This window comes from Temnothorax nylanderi, unplaced genomic scaffold (assembly GCF_030848795.1).
Source record: "Temnothorax nylanderi isolate EJ_2023f unplaced genomic scaffold, tnyl_v1.0 TNYL_tig0004_pilon, whole genome shotgun sequence".
NCBI lineage: Eukaryota > Metazoa > Arthropoda > Insecta > Hymenoptera > Formicidae > Temnothorax > Temnothorax nylanderi.
In genome coordinates, this window is record NW_027249066.1 from 1,455,209 (window position 1) to 1,478,978 (window position 23,770).

The 23,770-nt window shown below is 38.7% G+C and overlaps 1 protein-coding gene across 6 annotated transcripts in view; it reads left to right on the forward strand.

Moving 5' to 3' along the window:
* Unc80 (unc80, NALCN channel complex subunit) overlaps positions 1–23,770 on the forward strand; it is a 27,303-nt gene continuing 3,533 nt past the window's right edge. The window contains exons 1-49 of one of the 6 annotated variants that reach the window (XM_071708310.1): positions 1–519; positions 617–726; positions 833–881; positions 2,167–2,193; positions 2,766–2,786; positions 3,109–3,254; positions 3,341–3,488; positions 3,567–3,798; positions 3,974–4,047; positions 4,122–4,211; positions 4,286–4,363; positions 4,431–4,576; positions 4,679–4,936; positions 5,208–5,383; positions 5,476–5,639; positions 5,857–6,002; positions 6,946–6,975; positions 8,235–8,364; positions 8,570–8,764; positions 8,833–8,974; positions 9,154–9,534; positions 9,669–10,086; positions 10,236–10,359; positions 10,441–10,633; positions 10,701–10,842; positions 11,116–11,225; positions 11,358–11,548; positions 11,629–11,844; positions 11,921–12,056; positions 12,136–12,405; positions 12,520–12,780; positions 12,947–13,433; positions 13,665–14,304; positions 14,456–14,636; positions 14,700–14,881; positions 15,353–15,601; positions 15,693–15,966; positions 16,054–16,358; positions 16,472–16,897; positions 16,981–17,199; positions 17,285–17,430; positions 17,527–17,839; positions 18,048–18,368; positions 18,450–18,720; positions 18,793–18,996; positions 19,147–19,497; positions 19,717–19,983; positions 20,177–20,275; positions 22,093–22,215. In XM_071708310.1, the coding sequence (XP_071564411.1) occupies positions 641–726; positions 833–881; positions 2,167–2,193; positions 2,766–2,786; positions 3,109–3,254; positions 3,341–3,488; positions 3,567–3,798; positions 3,974–4,047; positions 4,122–4,211; positions 4,286–4,363; positions 4,431–4,576; positions 4,679–4,936; positions 5,208–5,383; positions 5,476–5,639; positions 5,857–6,002; positions 6,946–6,975; positions 8,235–8,364; positions 8,570–8,764; positions 8,833–8,974; positions 9,154–9,534; positions 9,669–10,086; positions 10,236–10,359; positions 10,441–10,633; positions 10,701–10,842; positions 11,116–11,225; positions 11,358–11,548; positions 11,629–11,844; positions 11,921–12,056; positions 12,136–12,405; positions 12,520–12,780; positions 12,947–13,433; positions 13,665–14,304; positions 14,456–14,636; positions 14,700–14,881; positions 15,353–15,601; positions 15,693–15,966; positions 16,054–16,358; positions 16,472–16,897; positions 16,981–17,199; positions 17,285–17,430; positions 17,527–17,839; positions 18,048–18,368; positions 18,450–18,720; positions 18,793–18,996; positions 19,147–19,497; positions 19,717–19,983; positions 20,177–20,275; positions 22,093–22,215 (9,838 nt within the window). In that variant the 5' untranslated portion in view covers positions 1–519; positions 617–640. Of the gene's footprint in view, positions 520–616; positions 727–832; positions 882–2,166; positions 2,194–2,765; positions 2,787–3,108; positions 3,255–3,340; positions 3,489–3,566; positions 3,799–3,973; positions 4,048–4,121; positions 4,212–4,285; positions 4,364–4,430; positions 4,577–4,678; positions 4,937–5,207; positions 5,384–5,475; positions 5,640–5,856; positions 6,003–6,945; positions 6,976–8,234; positions 8,365–8,569; positions 8,765–8,832; positions 8,975–9,153; positions 9,535–9,668; positions 10,087–10,235; positions 10,360–10,440; positions 10,634–10,700; positions 10,843–11,115; positions 11,226–11,357; positions 11,549–11,628; positions 11,845–11,920; positions 12,057–12,135; positions 12,406–12,519; positions 12,781–12,946; positions 13,434–13,664; positions 14,305–14,455; positions 14,882–15,352; positions 15,602–15,692; positions 15,967–16,053; positions 16,359–16,471; positions 16,898–16,980; positions 17,200–17,284; positions 17,431–17,526; positions 17,840–18,047; positions 18,369–18,449; positions 18,721–18,792; positions 18,997–19,146; positions 19,498–19,716; positions 19,987–20,176; positions 20,276–22,092; positions 22,216–23,770 lie in introns of all 6 variants that reach the window. The other 5 variants (XM_071708326.1, XM_071708335.1, XM_071708301.1 and 2 more) reach the window with 5 other exon arrangements.

Consider the following 23,770-nt stretch of genomic DNA (forward strand, 5'->3'; position numbering starts at 1 on the left):
TGGATTTTCCGAGAGTCGCACGCGCATTCACCATCCTTCCCGCGAGGACGTGTGGACGCGTAGACCGCGAGGTCCCTTCAGTTACACGCTATTCCGGCGCCGGAGTGCATACCCGCGTCGCGCAGGATATCCACAGGGAATGACGGAAGTGTGTTACTAGGCCGAGTGGCACGTGATATTCTCTCTTCTCGGTGCGGCGCTACCCTTCGACGACGTCATGCCCGGCGTCGGCGTTTTCCGGCGGCTGCGTCCAACGCGCGACGACAATATTGCGCGATAATTGCGCCTTTTTACGGCGAAGAATGAATTTCACTCGTAAGACAGGGATAAGTGTGTAAATTTTGTGTGGGAGACGAGATCGGTTTTATCTTGGTTCTCGATTCTCGCGAGCGTACAGTTCCGACGTTTCTCCAATCGAGAATTGATCCACTCTGGCTGATGGAGCGTTGTTGTCTACCGAGGGTGTGTGCAAGACATAGGCGTATTAGCGGTTGAAATTGGAAGGATCTGTTCTGCGAGGTGAGACACGTGGTTGCGATGGCAGCACTAACGATTGGACTAATTATTATCATGTTTGTTTAATTAAGCTGCACAATCTCATTCGCGATCTAAAAAGGTTTTAGTAACATTTGAAGCAATCATGGATAAACGGCGATCTATGGATGGAGGAACGCAGGAGTATCCGTTGCCTATTCCGGTTCAGATGTTCCTTTGGCGTCATATAAGGTCAGCTAATTAAAGAGAATTTTTTATTATTTTCCAAAAAAAAAAAAAACAGCAGCGTGCCTATATCTATCTTAAAATAAGTGTGGTTTATTTTATTATTTTTCAGGCCATTTATTCGAGCTAAACTAGGAAAACTTCACGAAGCATCTTGCACGGTAATTGATTCAATATTTTAAATCTTTCTTAAATTATATCTTTCTTAAACTATAAGAAAAAGAAATCGCCCTATTATTAAAGACACTTGAGCCATAATCATAAAACGTTGAAAATGTACTGCGAACAAGATTCGTCAAAATGATCGATCAAACGAAATACCCGCGATCGCTTCTTCTCGATATTAATATAGTCCCTTGTTTCTAATATTATCGATCCTGAGACATCGATCCAGTCGGGCGGATATTTTTGTGAATATAAAACCGCTTTTACCCTACTATACGGAAGGATACCCTCCTTCCGATTTCCGGTTTCCGCTTTCCGTAATCGTCTTTGTCAAAATCGCTGTGTGCTTTTTGTTCAGCCTGCTTCATGTTTACCAGTGTAAATCTATTCTATACTTCGTGGCTTCAATATATCTTGAATTACAATATATATCTTGTAAAGATTAAATCATTATGTCATCATAACGCTTATTGCTCTTTTAAGAGTGACGTGAAATTAATTACGATATTAATTCACGATATTTTGCTTTTACATCATGTATACATATGTTTACAAAACTATTTACAGACAATAAACTATGGAAGATCTCATCCCAGAGAGGTAGCAGAGTGACGTCAAATGACGTATTAATAACGTCTTAATGATGTCTCTAACGTCAATAAAACGTCATTAAGACGTCTTTAGACGTCATCCTGCTACCTGGGATGGCTTATAATATCATATGCATTATAAATGATATTTATTCCTACTCTTCTTAAATTAAAGAAAAACACAATATTTTCTTGTATATACTTAATGGACATACTCTATCTTTTTTCCTAGCTATCCTGTATATCTTTAATTTGCGTTAAACCTTAAGAGAGCATATTGGTCCTTATCTGTAAGGATTTTGTACGAAAGCAATTGGTGATTTAATACAATATGCACAATTATAGATAACCCTTGAATAACATAATTAATTATTTGCGTGTTACTAAAAATCGCGTCATATGAGACCTAGGATTCATACAATTTTGGAGATCACGTTCCGTGCTATTGAAAACCGTTAAAATTGAGCGTTTGGTTCTAAGGGATTATTATTTTTAAAAAACTTTTAAAAAGTAAGGTTGTCACAATTTTTTACTGTGCTATTCGGTGACTTCATGCAATTCAAGTATACCGTGTTATTCAAGGGTCTCCTGTAATTGTTTCCACCTGTCAGTCCTAAGTTATGCAATACCTGCTTTACTTGCACTAATAAAATGTCCTCTCCACGCGGCCGCCTCCACGTGTCACCTGCAGTTCTGTCAACACGCGCCAGGCCATCATGTAAGTTGGCTCGCCCGTTTAATATCTGCCTGTGAGCTTGCACACAAAACTGCTCTCATATCCGATATATTGAATCCTGTGGTTTTATCATCCTTGCATTTCTCGCTATATGTTTATTCTCCTTTTGTAATCAGACGAAGTGAGAGAATGTAGATGTACTGCATTAATTCTCCACAGCACAACCTGAAATGAAATTACATATAAATGTAGTCAAATTAGTTATATGTTTAATATTAAAAAAAGTACATCACTATTTTGATTTTAACATAGATTGATTCCCGATGATAATTTTTAGATAAATTTGTAATAATATTTACGTTGTCGTACTGAAAGTTAGTACACGCACATTGTTATAATCGAGTATTAATGTCAGTATTTGCATCAACTGATGTTACCTGCAGATTAAACAATCTACATCACACGATTACATAATAATTTATTATTCATTAAATATAATAATGTTTCACCTAGTTTTGCTTGTAAACTGTCACACAAAATTAATTATTTAAAGCGTTAATTAATTTTATCATTTTCTGATTAAATGTTTGTCTATTTCCAAAATGCTTGCACAGGAAATGAAGGAAGCGTGCACGGTTAGTATATGTATTTTCTAGAAAATATAAAAAATTAAAAAAATATATAATAACTATTTAGGCCCAGTTCCACAAACGTTAACTTTTAACCTTTAGATTAACTTAGTCTTCGTTTCTTTCTAACGTCCCTACGAAGAGACTAGACGCTTTCCTTTTCTAATTGTGTCCTAATCTAAATGTTAGAAAAAGAAAGTGTCTCTGCAAGGTTAAGTTATCTTCTGTCCTTCAGATCTTGCCGGAAACTCTCCAATGGGAATGCTCAGTCTATGTTTTAAAGAATGTTAAAACTTTTATTAAAAGTGCTCTTTTCTTTTTTCCATAGTGCCTTGAAAGAGTTTTAGTGCAGGATCTTCATAATGATCTGACACCCTCGTTGAGCGAGATATTAAGAAGCGTGCCACGCTGGCGTTTGATTCAAGCCGCTCTTCCTTACGTTCTCCATGCTACGGCCAGTCTCTTACACAATAGGTGAGTCATACTTGAATAGCATGTAATCTTCAGACTACTTTTTTTGAATTTTCACGCAACAAGTCGTTGCCATTAATCTTTTATAGGAAGGATTTTCAGACCCTCGGCACGATGGAAACGACTCTTCTTTATATTCTTCACTGGATACTCCTGGATTCAGCTGAAGAGTGCGCCGAGAACGAGGCCGATCAGTCAAATCCTTTTTTCTACTTGTTTCCGATACCCACCATGACTGTAAGTTATTGAAGTCTCGCTTCTCTATGCGGTTTGGTTGAACATAGATTGCGGAAATAACAGGTCTCTTGCTTTTAGCTCTTCGTTTATTTATTTGCACCTTTGTGCAATCACTTAAAGGACATTGACTTCAAGACGAATTTACGATTGGAGAATGGCTTAAAAGTATGGTCTGCCATGTACGAATGCCGACATCCAGAGACAACATGTTTCACAGCGCATTGTCGTGCTAAACCGCGCATTTATTGGAGTCAATCTTTTAAATCTGCCAAGCATCACATGTTGTCGGATGATGTTTTTGTTGGAGGAAGTGAGTCCATTTTAATTAATTAAACTGATCTGTATATTTCTGAATATATTTATAATATATGTCTCTCTCTACAAATTACATTATAAGACACAAGATACTGTTAATATTTAATGGTACTGTCATATCCCAATATATCTTTTTTCATCTTATCTTTTTTTTATTAAACATTGTTTAGATGTCGAAAGTCCACCTAGCCAATCAACTTCGGATCAAAGTGCTCCGCCACCTTCGAAAGTAATTGAAGAAGATGTAAGTTTACAATCCAAGATAAGCGTTATTAAAGTTTTGTAATTATATGAAAAGTAATTTTGTAAAAATAACAGCAGCAGAGTACTTGGCTGTCATCACCAAAGGATACGGTTTTCCCGGAAACGATCCCCGAGGAAAGCTCTGGCGCGGAGGACGAGCACGTGGTAAATTTATATGACTATGATAAACATTAATCTTGAATTATTCGACAAATGATATATATTTTTCATTGTCACAGGTAATATTTAGATTACCATCTTTGAGTGAATCAGAGAGAATGCTTGACGGGGTAAAAGAAGTTTCCACCATATTCGCAGTGAGTTACACGAGGTAATGTCTCGAGGCTGAGCGCAGAGCAAATAATATTTTTGTGGCTACCGCAGGGCGAGGCCAGCATCTTTCACGTCGCGATGGGCAGGACAACGAGCTCCTCGAGATCTACGATAGAACAGTTTACGATAGAGAATGTCACGGCAATTTCTGGATTGGACACGTGCAAACAGTATCATGAAAAAGCTACGAAAACCGGGTCAGTTAAGTTTCACGACTATAACTTTCATTTAATCGAACTAAATGTAAGATAAGATGATTAAGAAAAAAAACTTTCGTGCCTAAATATCTTCCTGATTAGAGGTACGGACAAGGAGAAAGAGGAAAAAATTTCTAAGACGGAGAAGGAAACGCAAGAAACTTCGAAAACACGCGGAAGTTTCTCGGTGCAACGTCAATCTGCTGAAGCAACTACAACCGAGCACACCGCCAGTTCTACGATCATCGATTCGGACGTTCGTGCGGCAACCTTTCTGGACGTGGCCACTTTGAGATGCCTGTTCGTACCTCAATGGCAGGAGGAGGGTGTTCATTGGGCTCTTCAATTTTTCTACTACCGGTCAGTTATCTCGTGCGAATTAGAATCAATGTTACTTTGTGAACGCTTGATGTTCCAACAATTTTAATACACGGAGTATTTAATATAAATATTAATATAAAAAGGATTTTGACAAATGTAAAGATATAGATAAGAGGACTCTAAAATAATTCTTCTACCTTTAGGTCTTCTTAGACGTCGCTCTATATTAAGATAATTCCCATATTTATAAAATAAACATCTAAAAAATGTAGCAGTTATTTTGATGAATATATATGGTTCTGTATTGTAGGCTACGAAGAATCAATGAAGAAACCTCAGTGCAACAGATGCCGCGTCGCCGGAGCAATTCCTTGCCCATACCGAAAATCGAAGTCTCGATTTATCAGAGCCCCGAGAGTAAGAAGAAGGACGTATCAAAGGACTTAATAGAGGTGCCCGACCCGCGCGACACTTCTTTGGTAGCGAGTACGTATTCGTGATGATTTTTGCCATCTCAAAATAGATCCTTTTTCTTCTTCTGTGTGGACTTGGTCACATTTTTAGAATTGTACGCGAAGCCCACGAAAGCGAATCGCGACATACCAGACGTGCCAGCGAGAAAACGAAGAAGCGCATGAAGATGGCCGATCTCAAGGTCTTTGTGGAAACAAAACTTCTCTCGAAATCGGAGAAGGCACTTGAGAAAATTGGCCAGGAAGAACCCAAGATGTTGTTCGAGCAGGTAAGTGACTGTTTCAGTTTCTTGGTATTATTAGTAATAGAAAAATATAATACTTTTATCTTATATATCTGTATAAATTATAATCAAATCTATCTATAAATTTCTTATATGGTTCTTATAGTATCTGTAGATTGTCTCTTTAAATTCTTATTTAAAAGTTAAAAGATCTATTGTTAATATACTGTATTAATTATTCATTTGTAACATCAATTCCTAGGAACGTCATACAAGTCTTGATACCGGAGAAGATCATTTGACTTCGAGACGAACCTCGGCCAGTTCAAAGATTTTTGAGGCGAAGGACATCGATTACATGAAGCATCCTACAAATCTAATCAAAGGGAAGAGTATGCCGAGTTTAAGGTAGGCGCTGTTAGCTTCATCAGAGAAAGATAACAATAAAGAACTTCGACATTACATTATTTTTCTTTCTTCATTACTTTTGATCTTTTTCGTTTGCACGTAAATACAGGCGTTTTATCGTTATTCTAACTTACGTATATATAATACGTAACTTACGTATTACTTTTTTAATTTACTGCAAATAAAGGTTTTGCTTAATTTTGTGCATTTTTAGTTCTGAGTAAACTTGAGACAACTATACGTCGTGTATTTACGCGCGCACATATTTTTGTAGGCTAGTTTAAGAAGTTAATTATATCTATATCTTAATTGTGTAATAACAATAATAGCCAAGAGGGACGTAGTTGTGCTTAGACTGCAATAAGAGACGAACGTTTAGAGCAAGAATTTACGGGTATAGAGGAGAATCAATATTGGATGATATATAAATATTTTAGGATTTATTTGTGTGCAGAATATTTCAAAAATTTTTCGTGCTATTTTTATAATCGAATATCACGATTGAATTTTGATATATGTATTTCACAATTGTTATTATATTTATTATGAAAACTAAATACAAAATTTTATAAAAAATTTTGATCCAACATTGACTATCTCGAACGATATTTTCGACCATAAATCGGGCGAATAATGCATACATTTAGATTTATTTATAACTCCCCCATTTTTATAGCGTATATTTTTTAGGATTAAATACAGTCCAGTATATATATATATTTTTTTGCTAAAATAGTACCAATGTGCCTTAATTAAAGCAATTTGTGCTACGTATTGAAATTAGCTTGATATATGGTCTAAGAATGTAGCTCATGTTCTCCGACAATTAATCCAGCGCTTAAATATCGATAAGCCTATCGTTATACTTATGCGTAATGGTCTTTCTCTGTGTGTGTCTCTTTTCTCTCTCTCGTTCGCCCTTTCACCCCGAACTCGTGCTCAGCTGCTTGATTAACGAGCTGACCGCGGGAGGGTAAGTCATCAACGTCATTCGGAGGAAGTTCCGTACTGCAGCTCGGTTCACACGCTTCTTTTACGAGCTTCCTGCTTTCGGTAGGGCGCACTTTTACTCCTTAATAAACACACCGAAATTCAGTCGCATCGGCACATCGGCAAGAACCCATGAAGGCACACGAGGCACATCACCAAACCCGCTCCGTATATTACTGACAAATCTTATCCACAATAATTTTCTAATGATTGTTTCTGTTACGTAACAGTTTTAATAATAATTTAATAATAATTTATGTTTTGTTGATTCTGTACACAAAATCGCTCCCTTTCTCATTCTCTCTCTTTTTATCCTTTTAATATATGTATACATATATAATACGTATGTAATAATAATTTTTTAATTCCCGAAATCAATGACTTTTTGTTTATGTCATCTCTATTTTAATTACACATGTATATAATGTGTACTACACTACATTAAAATTATATCGTGCACTAATTAAAATCAATTATCAAAGTTAATAACTTCCCCCTTATATTGCTTTTAATCTATTGCTTTATATTCCAGCATAGTCCTATAATAGATATATAAATAAGAAGATTACATTGTAGAAACATCCTCATGTTTTACATATTTGTGCATGTCGTATAATGAGATACATTAGAAATCGAATAACGTTGCCCTTTGATCTTTTAATTTAAATTGCTGTTACGAGAATTAATATATTTTTTGTTTCTTAATAAACAAATAAAAATCTGGTCTCGTCTCTTCTAATTTATTCAAATGAATTGATATAACATTCCAAAATGTGTAACAGTTTAGTATTTTAAGATTTTTTTCAAGTATACTTACACACACAAAAAATAAAAACAAATATCTATTAATATTAATCCATCTTCTACAAAAATTTCATCAACTTTAACACTTATATTAGTACATGTACTAACATAAGTGTTAGATTTTAATATTTATGTTATTTTCTATGACTGGAGTTTTCTTGTTGCTTCATCTATTTGAAAATTTTTAAATATATTTCTTGTCCTAATTACATAATAATTTTTGATCTGTAAGACTTGTACTCGTTACCGTATGGGCAACGTTGAAAAGTCGTTAAAAATCATCGTGCATGTGTCGACGGAATCGCAGGCGCACGATCGTAGATCGAGATCATAGAGACGAGATCATAGTGCTTGACTAGGGCTCACTTTGGCAAATAGCATGAGGATATTCGAAACAACACAAATCAAATTGGATTTCTGACCCATGCTGTTTTATAGGTACCTCGGCGATACTCGCATCGAGAGAAAACAGAGTCGGTTTTACAGTCAATCCTACACCGCGCCGAACCCTATTATCACCGTCACGGAACACACGCCAACTCCATCCCCCGATTACATGAAGCGTCAGGTAAAGAAACCTGCCATTTTCTGCGAAGTACGATCGCACGATAACATAAAGTCAGAACGGTGTTCTCAAATTTCTTTCTTTCTTATCTCATGTGTACAGGATACAATTTAATTAATAGCATGATCGTTGCTAATTATTCTTGAAATTATTATTATAATAACTACTGTTTTTATATTTGTTGAGCACTTGGTTATTTCCTCTTCAGGGATCCATCGACAGTCAATTAGATGTTATCAGCGTCCAAGGCCCAGGTCGTTTGTGTTCCGAGAGAAAACCTAGTCTCACGAGGTCCCAGACGGACTCTAACATCACTTACATGAGCGACGAGGTGCCGGAAGCTCCGGGCTCCGCGTGTTACATCACCAAGGAGGGTGATGTTGATCTTCAAGTCGTCTTGAAGGTAATTGCAAAATATGATTGCGTCTTCTCAGTTCTTTGAATTTTTCACGCGCATTTTGTCATGTCTAGGCGATACACTTCGTTGCATTGCGAGATAACACCACCTGCACGCCGCGAGTCTGCGAGATTATGCTGAACTTGATGGAACTCTTGATGGACATGGGGGTGATGAAGCATTGCCTTCGAGAGGAAGCCGTCGGCAGTAACGCAGGCAATGAAATTAGATTAATCAGATAATTATAGTATTACGAATGCAATAGCGTTTCAGTAGCAACTTTATATCTTTAAATAATTTCCTTTTTGTATTCTTTTAACAACGAGGATAAAATAAAAGATCTTTTAATTTGTAATCACGTTCATTTCGAAGTCAATCGATTATTTCTCGTGTAGGATCCGGTACGGGGATCGACAATAAATCGGAAACGGGGAAGAAACAGGATTCGCCAACAGAATTACATCAGGAACATAGATACGATTCGAGCGGCAAGGACAAGCCGACCGCTCACAATCTTCTCATGAGTTGCGTGATCAGAGTGTTGAGGCATCTAGGCTGCCCGCACGGTTGCTTGGACGGGGTGCGCGGACCTCAGGCTGATATCTGTCGCTCCCAGGGCCAGACTATCCTGACAAAATTGCATCGCGCGAGTTCCCGTCAATTCTCGCGATTCCTACGAACGATGATGCGAGAGCAACCGCTGACGGAGATCTTGGACTTCTTTCACGCGTATGTCGGATACTGCGTCGATCCGAGTTCATTGTTGTCACCGCTTAGTGAGTAAATTAAATACGAATTAAATACGTTGTACGTGACATAGAGATAACTCCGTTCTATACGAAGGAAAACAGATTTTTAATTTCGTGTTAATGCGGAAGACTTATTCTCTCGGTTTTCATATTCTTCTTAGATCAGAAAAGAATGTCGGGAAAATCGCCCGACGTGGCCACCCAAAGTGGATACGCGACGAACTTCGGCGCCGGCGGAAGCGGAGTCGGTACCTCGAGCGGAAGCGGCGGCAACGTCATCGGAACAGCGAGCGGCGCCGCGACGTCGTACAATGCCGGTGGTTACGGGACGCGCGGTATCGAGGGACAGATCATGACCTGCGTCTTCAAGGTCTTGGTCACGCGTCTCATCGGTTCCACGAAGCAGTTGAAGGCGCAAGAGAACATCAGCCTCTACTGCGACGTGCGGCAGTTGATGACATACATCAAGGAGGCGCACGGTGGCATTTTCCGACGGGTTGCTTTAAGTGGAATTCTGGACTCCACGGATCGACCGAATAAACGATGTAACAGCAACATGCAGACAACACGTGTCATAAGGTTTGTGGATAAATACGAAGGTTTTAATAATAGTTACGTGATTTTGTTAAAAAAATAATATATAATCTTCATTATAATTTGCTGAGAAGCGAATAAACGCTTTTTAAAAACTCTCTGGCGGTCTTTTTACGTATTTATTAACTTCACAGACATATTCATCAATCGGATTTAGAGGAACACGCGGACATTGGAGGAGACACGTGTTTCACCGTTGACGACAGAGGCACGCGAAAATTCCTCTTTAAGAAAAGGAGCACATCATCCACTTGCGCTGTAAATATAATAATAATAGTCGCACAATAATCACCCTGTTGTCTATCATTCTGTATGGTATTAAAATGGTTGACTGGGTAGGCGGGATCGAACTTGCAGAGTCTCCTCGAGACAGAATTGAGCGAGGACAACGTGAAGATTAGTCAAAGCCCGTTGGGTAATCTGCGCAAGAAACATCACGTATTGACACCCAGGCAGAGCGAACGCAATTTAGGTATCGGCGAGCCTTCTCTGGGACCGCGGAAATCGACGCGATTTCAAATTGGCGGTATCGGTGAGCGGCGCGAATCATTTGCAGCACACTGTGAGCCATTATATTGAATCATTTCGATCGGTTTTAGTTAACTGGTTCCGGAAGGAGTACAGTCGGACCGATTCTACCGATAGCCATGAAAGTAGCGAGTCGCCCACAGACGGCAGCTTTGTTAGGCAACCCAGCTTCCATTACGGTCATCATCGCAGCGCGTCCCGGACCGGTCGCGGGTAAATCGTCTATTTAAAACGCTAGCTCGCTTACATAAATTACCCCATTATTTTGAAAAATAAAGAATCCCTTTTTAAAAAAGGCATGAAAAGTTCATTGTTGTGTCTTTTCCGCGATGCTGTTTCGAGACTGCCGCTTGCGTTTTGACAATTTGTGTGTAAGAGGGTTAAGCAAGTAAATTCGTGAATGTAATGTGCTATTTAATCAGAGCGCGCGCGGTAGCGTTCTAGTATAATAAATTATGTATTGAGATGCACGCGATTGTTTCCTAGGGTTGGTATAACTCTGCAAAAGGCGAAACGTCGGATGGAAGATCAGTTGAATAAGATCGGTTTTGGAAAGAGCAAGAAGAAAGAAAGCATGGAAGAGACGCCCGGAAACTGTAAGAATGGATTTATACTTGAATTTCATACAAATTAATTTTTTTTTGTGTATACCATCGCGCGTAAATTATTTCTTTGCCACAAAACCGCGAATATTCATTCATCGTCGTATGGATCTGTTTTCCGATTAGATTTTAGTCGAAAGAATTCCATGGAGCTCGGCGAGGCTTGCAGAGAATCCGAATTTGTTGTACTGAAGGAGAGAAGATTGGTACCTCGCACCGCGGTATTTGAAGGAATGTTACGATTCTCCTTTCTCCTGGAGACCTGCCAGCCAGGCTCCGTTCCCGATCCTCATCTGATGGCGTCGCTTCTGGACCTTGTAATAATTACCTTGTATTCTTACATTTCATATTTTTGCGAAGCGCAATAGAAATTAAGTATTTAACTATGCGATTACAGCCATACGCGCCGGTAGTATCTCGCGCTTGCCTGATCCTGGAATGCGCACATTTAGTGCATCAGTGCAACAAAGGCCACTGGCCTGCATGGATGAAACACAATTTTCCCATGTTTCGACCGTCGGTGCCGATAAACAATCGGAACGCCTCCACTGCACTTAGACGCGTTCATATATTACAACGCACCGCGGGAAAATTATTTTATCAATGGGCAGAGGTACTTCTAATTGACATTTCGTCTTCATTGAAAGAATTTTTGGACAAAATAAAATACGAGATTGTTATTAAAACAGGCTTTAGGGGCACGTTTGGAAGAGTTCTTGACCGAGGATAAGCAAAATATGGAGCAGGTAACCAGCATAGTATCCGATGAAAGCAAACAGAGAGAGTTGATTCTGGAAGATGAGGAGGAAGATTTTCTTGATGACGGTAATGTTCCTGTGCTCAAGATATCAGAAGATCAATTCAGCAGTCAGATAGAACGTAATTAAAATTTAATAACTTTCAGCTAGCATAAATAATTATGGATCCCAATGTCCCTTCGCGTTACGTCTCGTCGCTTGCGTTCTGCTACTGGAAGTGACGGCGTTTCTGAGAGAGACTTACCAAACTCTACCGAAATCGAGCAAACTGTTGACGAAGGAACGTCATCCGCCTTGGGAAAGAATGTACAGTCGAGAAGCAAATCGACGATGGAGCGTGGCTTTGTCATCCATGGGCCATTCACAGGCATCCGCGCAGAGTCTTCAATCTATAGCGGGCGATCGCGAAGTTGTCGGTTAGTCTAGAACAATAAGTGATTAACGAGCGCGTTATTCTAAATAAAATCACCTTGTTTCAAAGAGGGGCCCACGAAGTATTTGACCGGCAAAAATATAAATTTATTTCATAGCGGAGCGCAAAATCAGTTTTGTCCTCTACGAACCTGATAATGAGTCTGAGGGAAGCAGCAAATCGAATGTTACGATTCAAGGTGAGGAAGCCCAGAATATCGAAAAGGAGAAAGCGAAGAGGATGCAGGCAGTGCATCCTCAAAGTAGACCATTCCTCCTTCGTCGCAGTACTGCCAGCGCTGCAACTGGTTCGTTTAAGAAGAGAAGCCTTAAACTTCGTCGCAACACCAAAGAGGGCAAGGATACGGAGTGCGAAGCATGTAAGTGAAATCTGAAAACAAATCGAGAATAATGTAAATATTAATAAGTCCCTGTAAAAGATGGCACAATTAATTCTATCTAAATTACTCTTAATATCGTTGCAGAATTAATTTTGTTAACATTGATAATTATACGTTAAGTAATAATATTGCGTTCCATCTATAGATACGGTAAAACGGGCAGATTCGATTCAGTCCAAGAGGAAAGTGAGCTCGCTCTCTGACAGAAGCGACACATCCGAACCCGGTGTCGGCGGCGAGGTCAGTGGCGATGAATCGCCAGGCATTCTCAGCGACGATCAACCACCGGAGAGTCCGAGCGACAGCAACGAGACCGACGAGACCAATAAGAATTTCCCGTGGATGAAGGTGCTCGTGCAATTCGCCAATTCCTTCAATTTTTACTGCTCTCATCAGAACTTTTGCCATCCCTTCTGCCATCGACGACAAATGCGAGCTAGCAGCAGATTAATAAAATCGGTGAAGAAGATCTATGGGGAGGAATTTGGTATACTGAACGGTACGGGTTTGTTGGACATTGACACTGATAAGAAGGACGACAAAAAGGACAAACGCAGCCGCAAAGTATCTGACCAAACTAGCACGCAGGTGTCGCCTATTCGAAGGAAAGACAGCGTGGGACGCAAGTACAAGTAATACAGATTTTTAAAAAGCTATTCGTTAATTGAATTAGTATTTAACTTATAAAATATTAAATAAATATTATGTAAAATTAATAGAATATTAGCAACTTATTAAGTATTCTTGTCGATATACAGATATGTGATTGTAAAAAACCGCAATTCAAAATTTATACATAAATAACTATCTTTTTCCAAATTATATCTGATATATTTAATCCAATTTAATGGATACTTCTACAGGATAGAAAAAAATCTGGATGGTTCTCAATCCGGCCGATTAACTCAAAGGGATTCCTCGAAAGATCTCGTAGATCAGGATTCTGAAAGAGGCAAGGAATCCTTGAGAAGGGTCACAACAAAGTATACTGTTGAGGAGGAGAAAGATAAAGAGCCACCACCGGTCTTGAAATACATAAGGACTCAAGTGAAAGATGCTTTTCACGCACCTTTGGCTACTTTAATCAAAGGGGCGGTCGTCATGACGGAAGATTTGTTCGTGGAAGTGCTGCCTGTTGCGTGGGAGCTCTTATTAGAATCCAATCAAGAAGTCGCCGCATCAGCCGCGGCACTTTTTATAGTATCAGCCGTACGGGCACCAAACCAGGCGAGCGATCTGATGCACAAGGGTCTTCAACATAACAACACTAGTGTGCGCATCAACGCAATTTTGCGATTTCAAGTTCTGTGGAAATTGCGATACCAAGTGTGGCCGCGGATGGAGGAGGCGGCTCACTTAACTTTCAAAGTACCTCCGCCAGGAATAGAATTCACTTTGCCGTCGCCGAAGATCGGAATTGAATCTTTACCGGTGGTCGATCCGCCCTGGATGCCCCAGGTCAAAACCAAAGTGGAGGAGGTCACTATCAATCAGGAACATCATGTGAGTGAATAAATATCTAAACGAGGACGTTCAGGCCGATAAGCACATATTATTCTCATTTAAATTATAAAAAAAGTTATTAAATGGTCAGGTTAGGTAATCTCACATTTTCAAAGGTCAATGGACTATCTACGGAATTTGTTTATTTTAGAGATCTTTAGTGACCGCGACGAAGACGCGGAAAAAACAACAGACCGAACTGATCACGAAGGCTCTTCAGGCACAGGACGATAAGAAGCGGGAAGAGAGAGAAAATTTTCTAATTACGACGATACCGATTACCGTACAAGCCGCTTACGAACCGAGCCCAGTGGGAGATGATCACGATGAAGGTATGTATACAATTCATTTTCTCCATGCATTTCTTGCAATATTTCTCTCCTTTTTTAATGAAGGTAATGTAGGGGACGAAGATGCAGCTGATACTGTTCCAAGGAATACTCAAACGCATCACGCCCAGTCAGCTCTCTCGTTGTTTCCGTCATCACTGTGTTCAGCGATCGTTCAAATTATTAATCTCTTGGACGATCCAGCAGTTTCTGACGATGGAAACGCGGTATACGAAGTGGCATATCAGGTATGAAGTAAATTTGTGAGCTATTTTACATATTGTGTCATTCAACCCTGGTGAACAAAATTCTCATATTTTCTCAGAAATTTTCTAAGAACTTCTCATATTTTAAATTCATCAAGTTTTAAAAAAAATATGTAAAATTTCTCAGATACTTTCAGAAATAATTGGATGAGGATTTTCAAAATATTTTAGTATCTGTATGTATGAATACCTATTTTTCTGATAAATTGCGCGGGTTTTGTCATATTTATTCAGATTTCTACAAAGATGTGTGGGTGGCAAAAATCTGAAATACTTTATTATTATTTTATCTGAGTTTTTTCTGAAAAACGTTCTAATTCGTATTAAAAAATCTGAAAAATTCTGAGAAAGTTTTGAAATTGTCATAGAAATTCTGGTTAAAAATATGAACAATTTTGAGACATTTTTCCATCAGGGAGTCAGGGAATAATGTTAATTTATTTTATATATCAGGTAATCTGGAGTTGTTTGGTGGAAGATAGCGCTTTGTTTCTTCGATACGTGCTGGAGCGTCTCACAAGAGAGAAGCAAGAGTTGATGTTCAAGATTTTGAGACATCTTATCAGATTTGTGCCGAAATTGCCGCAACAGGCTGCGTTCGCGCTGTACAATTATATTATTGGATATGTTATGTTTTACGTGCGCACTCCGCACGAGGAGGGCCAAAAATTAATTGGAACCGCGTTGTCAATCCTGTGGATGGTAAAATACATGCCTACTTTCAATTATCCTTTTTACAAACTTTATTTATTCATTATACAGAATTGCCAACGATGATTTTCTGATGTTGTAGGTGGTGCACAGTGTACACGGCATTATGTTTAAAGATCTAAAGCAAATCCTGCGGAAGGAACAGTGCGATGCGTCGATCCTACTTACGGCGAATGTTCCGTCAGCGAAAAAGATCATCGTTCACGGCCCACAGGATCCTGACGCCGGAGAAATACCCTCGCAGTTTCCGGTTGCGGAGGACACGCAATTTTGTCAGATACTTCGAGAGTCCTTGGACTTTTTCGGTGTCGAAGAGACAAAGCAACACGAGTATTTCCTCGTGGATTACAAGACGCGTAAGTTCCTTATTTTATTTAACAATCTTTACTGTGCAATAATATTTCATTCTGCTGATGTAGCTAAAATTTTTCATCAACTTGCAGATCAAATACACAATCCATCATCGTATGTTAGAGACTATTATTTCTTTAAGAGATCTCAATTCCCACAAATCGAACTCGTTCACATGAAACCGGAGGATGCGTTCAATGCGTTGCAACGCCAGGAATTGGTGCATAAATTCGTAGAAATAGGAAAGGTGCTATTGACCTGGGCGATCCTAAAGAATGTCGATATGGTAGTGCAAAGAGTTGTGTTTCTTCACGAAGAGCTCATGAAGCTACCGTCGTTCCCGCGAAAAGCGCTGGAAGCAGACTTGGATCTCTACAAAGGTGGCGAAATTGGAAGAGTATGTATCTAAGCCTTTTAATCGCGCCTTCTCGATCTAACAATTTATATATTAAATCGTTCGAAATAATATACGTTATATCTTATAAATAAATTTGAAATTCTCTTCTTTAGGAGCTTCTTGGGCTGGATGTGATGCATAAATTTATGTGGGTGAGGCTGATCGCGCGCATGTTCGAGGCCATGGCCGGCAATTTCGCGTATTCCGGTGATATACACCTCTTTTTGAACGTCCTGAATGGCGCCGTGATCATTCACAGCGAGGATTCCTGCATTCTACGCTATGTCATTGCGACCTACATAAACGCGGCGCATAATTTCAAAAATATCTTCTCGACAAACGGTTACTTGTTGATCATGCCGACCTTACTGCAACTATACTCAACGCATCAGACGAACAAGCTCGTGACGACCACCGTTGAATATGCCGTCAAGCAATTTTATCTCATGAACCGTAAACCCTTCATTCTACAGATGTTTGGCAGTGTCTCTACTATATTAGATACGGATATGATAAGCGTCCATGGCGAGGCTCATAAGGTTCGCTTTCTCTTTTATCGATAAATAAAAAATATATATTCAAATATTTCTGGAAAATAATATTGATTGTGATTTTGTTAAAGGTTCCAGCTACGTGCCTGTTTAACTTATTATTAAGTTTGGAAACTCCGTCGCCGGATCCACTCAATATAGGAGAATTAGTGAAAGAAGAGAAGCCTTTGAAAGCGATAGACTTTTGTTATCACGATGAAAACGAAATGGTCGACGTACTCGATTGTATATCTCTCTGCGTGATGGTAATAGCTTACGCACCTGACGCGATCAGAGGCCAACAAATGCTGGTAAGATATCCGCGTAATGTTGCTATTTTACGTTGCCGTTAATTTTTATTTTATCAAGTGTGTGACGTATACTGCATTTTTATAGACAATATTAGAAGCGATACTGCCGTGCTACGTTCAACAAATTCAACTACCCACGTACAATAAAGAAGGCAAAACAGAGAAGGAGATAATAAATCAGTTAGCGATTGCAGTTAGGACATTAGTCAACAATTCCGAAGCATTGACAAAGTATGAATTAAATTCATCACACTTTGCTTCTCTTATAATTTTTCGCTTCTTTCCGAATATTACTTAGTAAAATCAATACCTCGTTAATTCTCGCAGATATTATAACGGTCCGCAAAAATCAAGTCCCGAACATAAAGGCTCCAGTCAAAGGAATTATGGTAAAGGTCCGTATTCACCGGGTTTCGATTTCGAAGACGACACTCACACGAAGTACATGGAACACTCGAAAGCTCGACATTTTTACGATCGAGACGAGGATTTTCATAAGAACGAGTTTAGAAGACCCCGCGACACGTTATTAAATATGGTCGGAGATTTTGTAGCTCGTTGTTCCGCTCGTTTGGCAGAGCTCAATAAGAAGTCTCAGGATGGAAAAACTATCGAATTGCTGGATTCAAAATGTCATGTGGTAAGTTGACGATTCTTCATTAATCTTCGTAGCGTATACTTGCAAGCGTTTACTTTATCTGCAGACAATGAATTTAATAAATAATAAAGTGTTAACAACATTTTATCTATTTTTGATTAATATGATTTTTCGTATTTTTATTCTTAATTATATTTGTTATTAGAAGATATTTATGTAAAGGGTTTAGAAAATAATTTTTACTCTTTAGCGCCTGGCTGATATCGCTCATAGTCTCCTGAAGATTTCTCCGTACGATCCGGTCACTATGGCTTGCCGTGGTCTCAAACGATACATGAATGACATTCTTCCTTCAACCGAGTGGGCGGCCGACGAAATGAGACCGGCGTTAACGCTGATTCTCAGAAGATTGGATAAGACTTTCAGTAAGATACACAAGAAACCATCGATCAGAAGGAATACCGATTGGGTCGCTGCCAGTGATCTTTTGAGAGGGGTGTACGAAACTCTGTCGAAGAGTCCGTACATCGCGCACTTTCAGTATTTAAAGACGTTGTTGTCTACTTGTCAGGTATCAGAATCACTTCTTCTGTTATTCAGATCTATTTTAATTTACTTGGATTTCAATTTTAATTGTCGTTAATTTTTTTAGGCTTTAATTGTCGGCGACAATTTATCTGAAGATTTAACTTCGGCTTCCACAGCTGCTTTAATGAGCAAACTACCCGTACCACTTCCGCCACCGCAGTTTTGCTCGACGGTGTTACGTCTGATTGCTCTACACGTGATATCCTTCGGCGAGGGATATTCCTTGGAAAATGTTCTCGGTGGTCAGAACATGTTCGCTACTCAAACTCGCACGGAGAATGCCCTACTGAACTTGTTGATACCATTGTTTCTGCGCGTTGGAACTGGGAGAAAAGGTAAAACGATGCATTGCAACGTTTGGGAGAACGACATTATGAACGAATGTTATCTTAAATTGATATCTTCAGACGTGCCGAAACTGAAGCAATCGGACATCTCATTTGCTCTAACGACTGTATTGAACGCACTTTGGCCGCCGGGTGCAAAACCGATACCATTGACGATGCAAAGACCACCGACGGACACAAGGACCGGTAGTATAACATTCACCGCGAGAGATCCGAAGGCTTTGACGAAAACATCGTTAACATTATACCAGGTCGCATTTCTGGGTAAGATTTATGTGAAGAAAGCAGATATTTGCAAAAGTTAGAAATTAAATTATTATATATGGTTTCTATAAAATTATTTGTTATGTGAATGATACGTATTTCTTGCTCTCGTGAGCGATGTATGCTTAATACCCGAATGTTTGATTCTAGCGCTTAAAATAATGACGATATGTTTTGAAACCGAGCTGAGAACGGAATGGCGGATAATTCTACGCGCGATGCGTCTTTTGAACAAGCGCAACGAAGCTTCCACGTACCTCTGGAATTTCATAGAATTTATTGTGACGCACCGCACAGCATTGTACATTCAAATGCTTCCGTTCATCGTTTATAAAATCGGACAAGCGCCGATATCCGAACACGAACGAAATATGCACACCATCATACGCGAGAAGATCAACGGAAGCAGTACAACCGTGCCAAAATCGCGGGGCGCGCTACTGATGGATCTTATTCACGAGTTAAAGAACCTAAAGCAGGAAATTGAGAATCGGAGATGCGGTTAGTGTTTTAGCAACGTTGGAAAACGTTAATAACATTCACGAGCTTCAGTAAAAAATTTTTTTCGCGTTTATATTATTTATCTTTGTCGTGCTGATCCCAATTATTTTATGGCAGACTCGAAAGCGCGTTTAATTTTAATTAATTAAAATATTTGCTCTCAAAAGTTAAATTGATTAAGAATTTTTCAATCAAATGCTTTGTAATTTCAATGTACAGATGAGATGCAACCGGAACCTAAGAGAAGCGTGGTGGATATGCATCCGATAACCGAAGGCCAACCGCGTACTCAGAGGCCGTCTCTGTTGATGGATCTTCTAACCGGCGATCTGGGATCGAGAGCTCACATGAATCGTACGCCCGCTGAGACACCAGTGTCCCATTCCACAGCAGCTCAATCGCATTCAACTCAATCCAACACGAGTAGCACTGTTAAGACAACGCATCCCACTCAAGTAACAGCACCGCCGAACGGCACTCGCATTGGTGGTACTACATTATTGATTCCTCTGCTGTTTTCATTATAAAGATTTTCATACATATATAATTAAAATATACAATTAAATTTCAAAAAGTACACATATATTAACAAGTATAATTTATTATGTATTATTGCTATTTTCTTCTTTTTTCTCACGTATTTTTTTTTAACAATTGTAGTAATATCTTATAATTGCAGGATCCGTATCGAGCACCAGCGCTGGATCTGCCACTCTGCGTGAAGTGAGCGAGACAATCGCCGGGGAAACCGGTGCCGAGCAGCCGCCGTCGACGACAGGTATTCCATCATTTTCGAGAAATCCTATAAAGAAGGTCCCGAACTGTCGATTACGGTCGATGCGACTGCAAGCCTCTCGCATACGTTTCATTATTGTCGTACGCGCAGTACGAAAAAATCGCTGACCGCTACCACAGTTGGATCGAGCCATTGTCTATAGACCACTGCCAACAAGTCGCTCTCTCTTTTTCTTAGCAACGATGATTCTCTTCCTTTACGTTCGTGCAGGTTTCTCGCGCGGTTCTTGCACAACGAACGCAATTGTCTTCACTTCATTTTCCTGTTTACAGCGAGGCTTGCAACTTGAAGAGTTTAGTCGTTCTCCTTTCGTTTAGGGGCGAGAATTCTCTCGTCTCGGACGAGATAGCGATGCCCCACCATCGGGAAAAGATCCCTCGATTAATCGCATTAATCATTTAAGGCGTCGTTTTAAGGCATAAGTCGTTCGCGCCTCTCTCTCTTTCTCTCCCTGGTCGTATTATTGACACATTGATCATTACGTTGCTTCCATTGCTAGCTAGGGAACGGAGGTAAGCGGACCGATTCTACAAATCAATCAAATTCTAACACGATCTATGATATATATCCTGCTGGTGTGTGCCCCTCTCACGCTTATCACTTTTTTGTAATTTTTATCATACCTCGATCGCTCGCCCTGTCTCTTGCGTCTCGCCTACCTCGGTCTTCGCCCACTTCTTATTGCCTCCTTAATTCACTTTTGCCGTGAAACGAGATTGTTGAAACATTGATTAAATAGCGATTTAATCATTATTTGTGATGGAATTAAAATATGGCATAAAATCAAGGAAAAGATTGTAAAATTGCATGAAAATATTATTATATAACAATATAATGAGCTCGCTTTAAAAAACTGTAGAGTGCGCAATCTCATTTCGCGGTATTTTCTTTTAGAACACTGATATCTATTATCGTCTCCTTTATCACGTTTTATACGCAAACTCATAAGGAATTTATTACATAGCAGTATTTAGACAATGGTAATGTCCAACAGTTGGTACCCTTACTGATCGTTGCGTAGTCACTCTCTACTACGTAGTTGCTTCGATGTTCTATCGCTTTCTTCCTTTACTCGACAGCACGTAACTAACTGTCATTAATTGTTTTCGCAGTTAACACGACGACAACATGTGTATCGGTGTCAGCAATTCCATATCAATACACTTAATTTCAGCAATCTTCTCTTAGCCCGAAGGATATACTTCAACTAATTACTCAGATATCACGAGAACCTTTGAAATTTTTCGTCCTATTATTGCTTGCTCTAACAATCTTTTTATAACATAATCTGTCAATATTTAACATATCTTTTCGAATCGAAGCAACATCGTACAGGTGTTTACAGCAATTTACATATCTATGTCGTGCATATGTTAATATCGTGCAATACTTTGTCTCATTGGAATTTTTATCACGTTACTATTTGCGACCATTTTTATTGATTAGAAGATTAAGATCAATATATGTGTATGGATACAATGTCACTTCGGGACTCATATGACATATAATTTTAAGATACATCGAGAAAACACACAAAATTTCGTACAAGATATCACGAATCGCTCATAAGGTCTTAACTATAAATTTAGCAGCTTCATTTCCGTCGACAAAATCATTAAGGCATTACACTTTATCGCATCACACTTAATCGATGTGTTCCCAAGACTCAGGCTCGAAGTGTGCAACATCGACACGATGTACGGATCGTGAACAACGTATCGACGATGATTACTATATCGTGGTCTGTCTTAATTGTTATCCCTTCCCTCATATTAGACGTTCGATGTGGCATGTTTCAGATAGATTCCAATCATCTTCTACTAGCGATGAACGTAACCATGTTAAGCTTCATTCTATCTTACCTCACCAAAAGGCGCCAAAGCTGCGCTTTGTCTCTTCCGTAGAGTTTAGAAACTCATCAGGTAAATCCCCAGTCCCCGCTTTAGCTTATACACGATATATATATACTTATTAATATGTCCCTTGGAAGACTCCCTCTCCTTCTTCCAATATCGTACAGTATCTAAATGTTACTGCAAAAATAGATGAATTGAAGAAATTTGCAGAGGTTTTTGTTCCAGAAGATTGAGCTTTTCTCAGTCTTCGTTCTCAAGAATTAAAAGTGCTGATGATTTAAAATTACAACTTTACAGAATGGATTTCTATTAAATTTATTTAATTCGCCTGCTTTTTGTAGTAATGTCGGCATATCGCACAAACTATAATCTACTTTTCACTAATATCATTACCGCGTTCTTGCAGAACAGACAGCTTTGAACAGAAATTTAAGAAAAATGCAAGATTGTAGAAAATATTTCTTTTGTTTTTCACTTTAGTTGTATTGGTTGTTATTCATTTTGTATATCTGCACATTATAGAACAATCATTCTTCATCATGTAAAATTATGTAGAAATTAAATTGCATATAGATAAATTCGTAGTTTAGACATTCCGTAAATTTAATTACGGCAGCTATTGCATGAAGTAAGAATTATAATGTTTTGATCATTTTTTTATTAAACTTTATAAGTTATGCTTCAACTTAATTAGTTTATTAAGAAAAAAATAGTTAAAGCTAGTTACTTGCATCGCACTACGTTTCATCCATTAAATAACCAGTATAAGCTACCATTGTTAACATTTTTTTTTTCCAGAAAATAGAAGTTATATTGCTGGAATAGTTTAAGAGTAGAAACATTCAAACTTTACGTTTACCACGTAACCAGGGTGTCTAGTCGAGTCGAGCGGTAAAATTCCCTGACTTTTCCAGGTTTTCCAGTCTAAAAATCTTAATTTTCCATGACCATTTTCTAACAAATATCTATGTTCACGAGGGCATTAATCCATAATTTGAAAGTTAATAGAAAAGTGACTTTTCAGTAAAATACAGATAAAATAAATTATAATACTCCAGAACGGAAGAAAACATTGTTTTATTGGCGAGGAGTGTTAATTGTCAGAATTTTACAACACATTACATCATCAGATTATCAAAATAAACTTTAATATTAGTGTTTTTTAACACTTAGCTATAATTTGTTTAAAATAATTTTTATATAAACACTCGTTTAAACATTTTATGATTAACACTTAAAATAGTAGTATATTTTTCAATCGAAAAATGACTCGTATCATATCAAGTACCAATTCAACTAGTAATAGTATATGTCAACTGGCGAACTAGTGAAGAAAATCATATCTCATGTAAATTACATAATGAGATTAGAAGGCTTAACATAATAGTGATTCGTAATAGTAGTAGATTCCGTAATAGTTCCATGATTTATTTGCGATGGTTAATCGTGGAAAGAATGCACTCTTTGGAGGGTCGAGAGACACTCAAACAATTTATTCTTGCATCTCTCTTTCCTTGATTTTCACGTGCAAGCTCCTCTTTGTACCACATATGCGCATTACGAGCTGCATGTATCAAATCTTTCGTTATGACGAAATTTTCAAGTCCTCCCTTGGCATTGA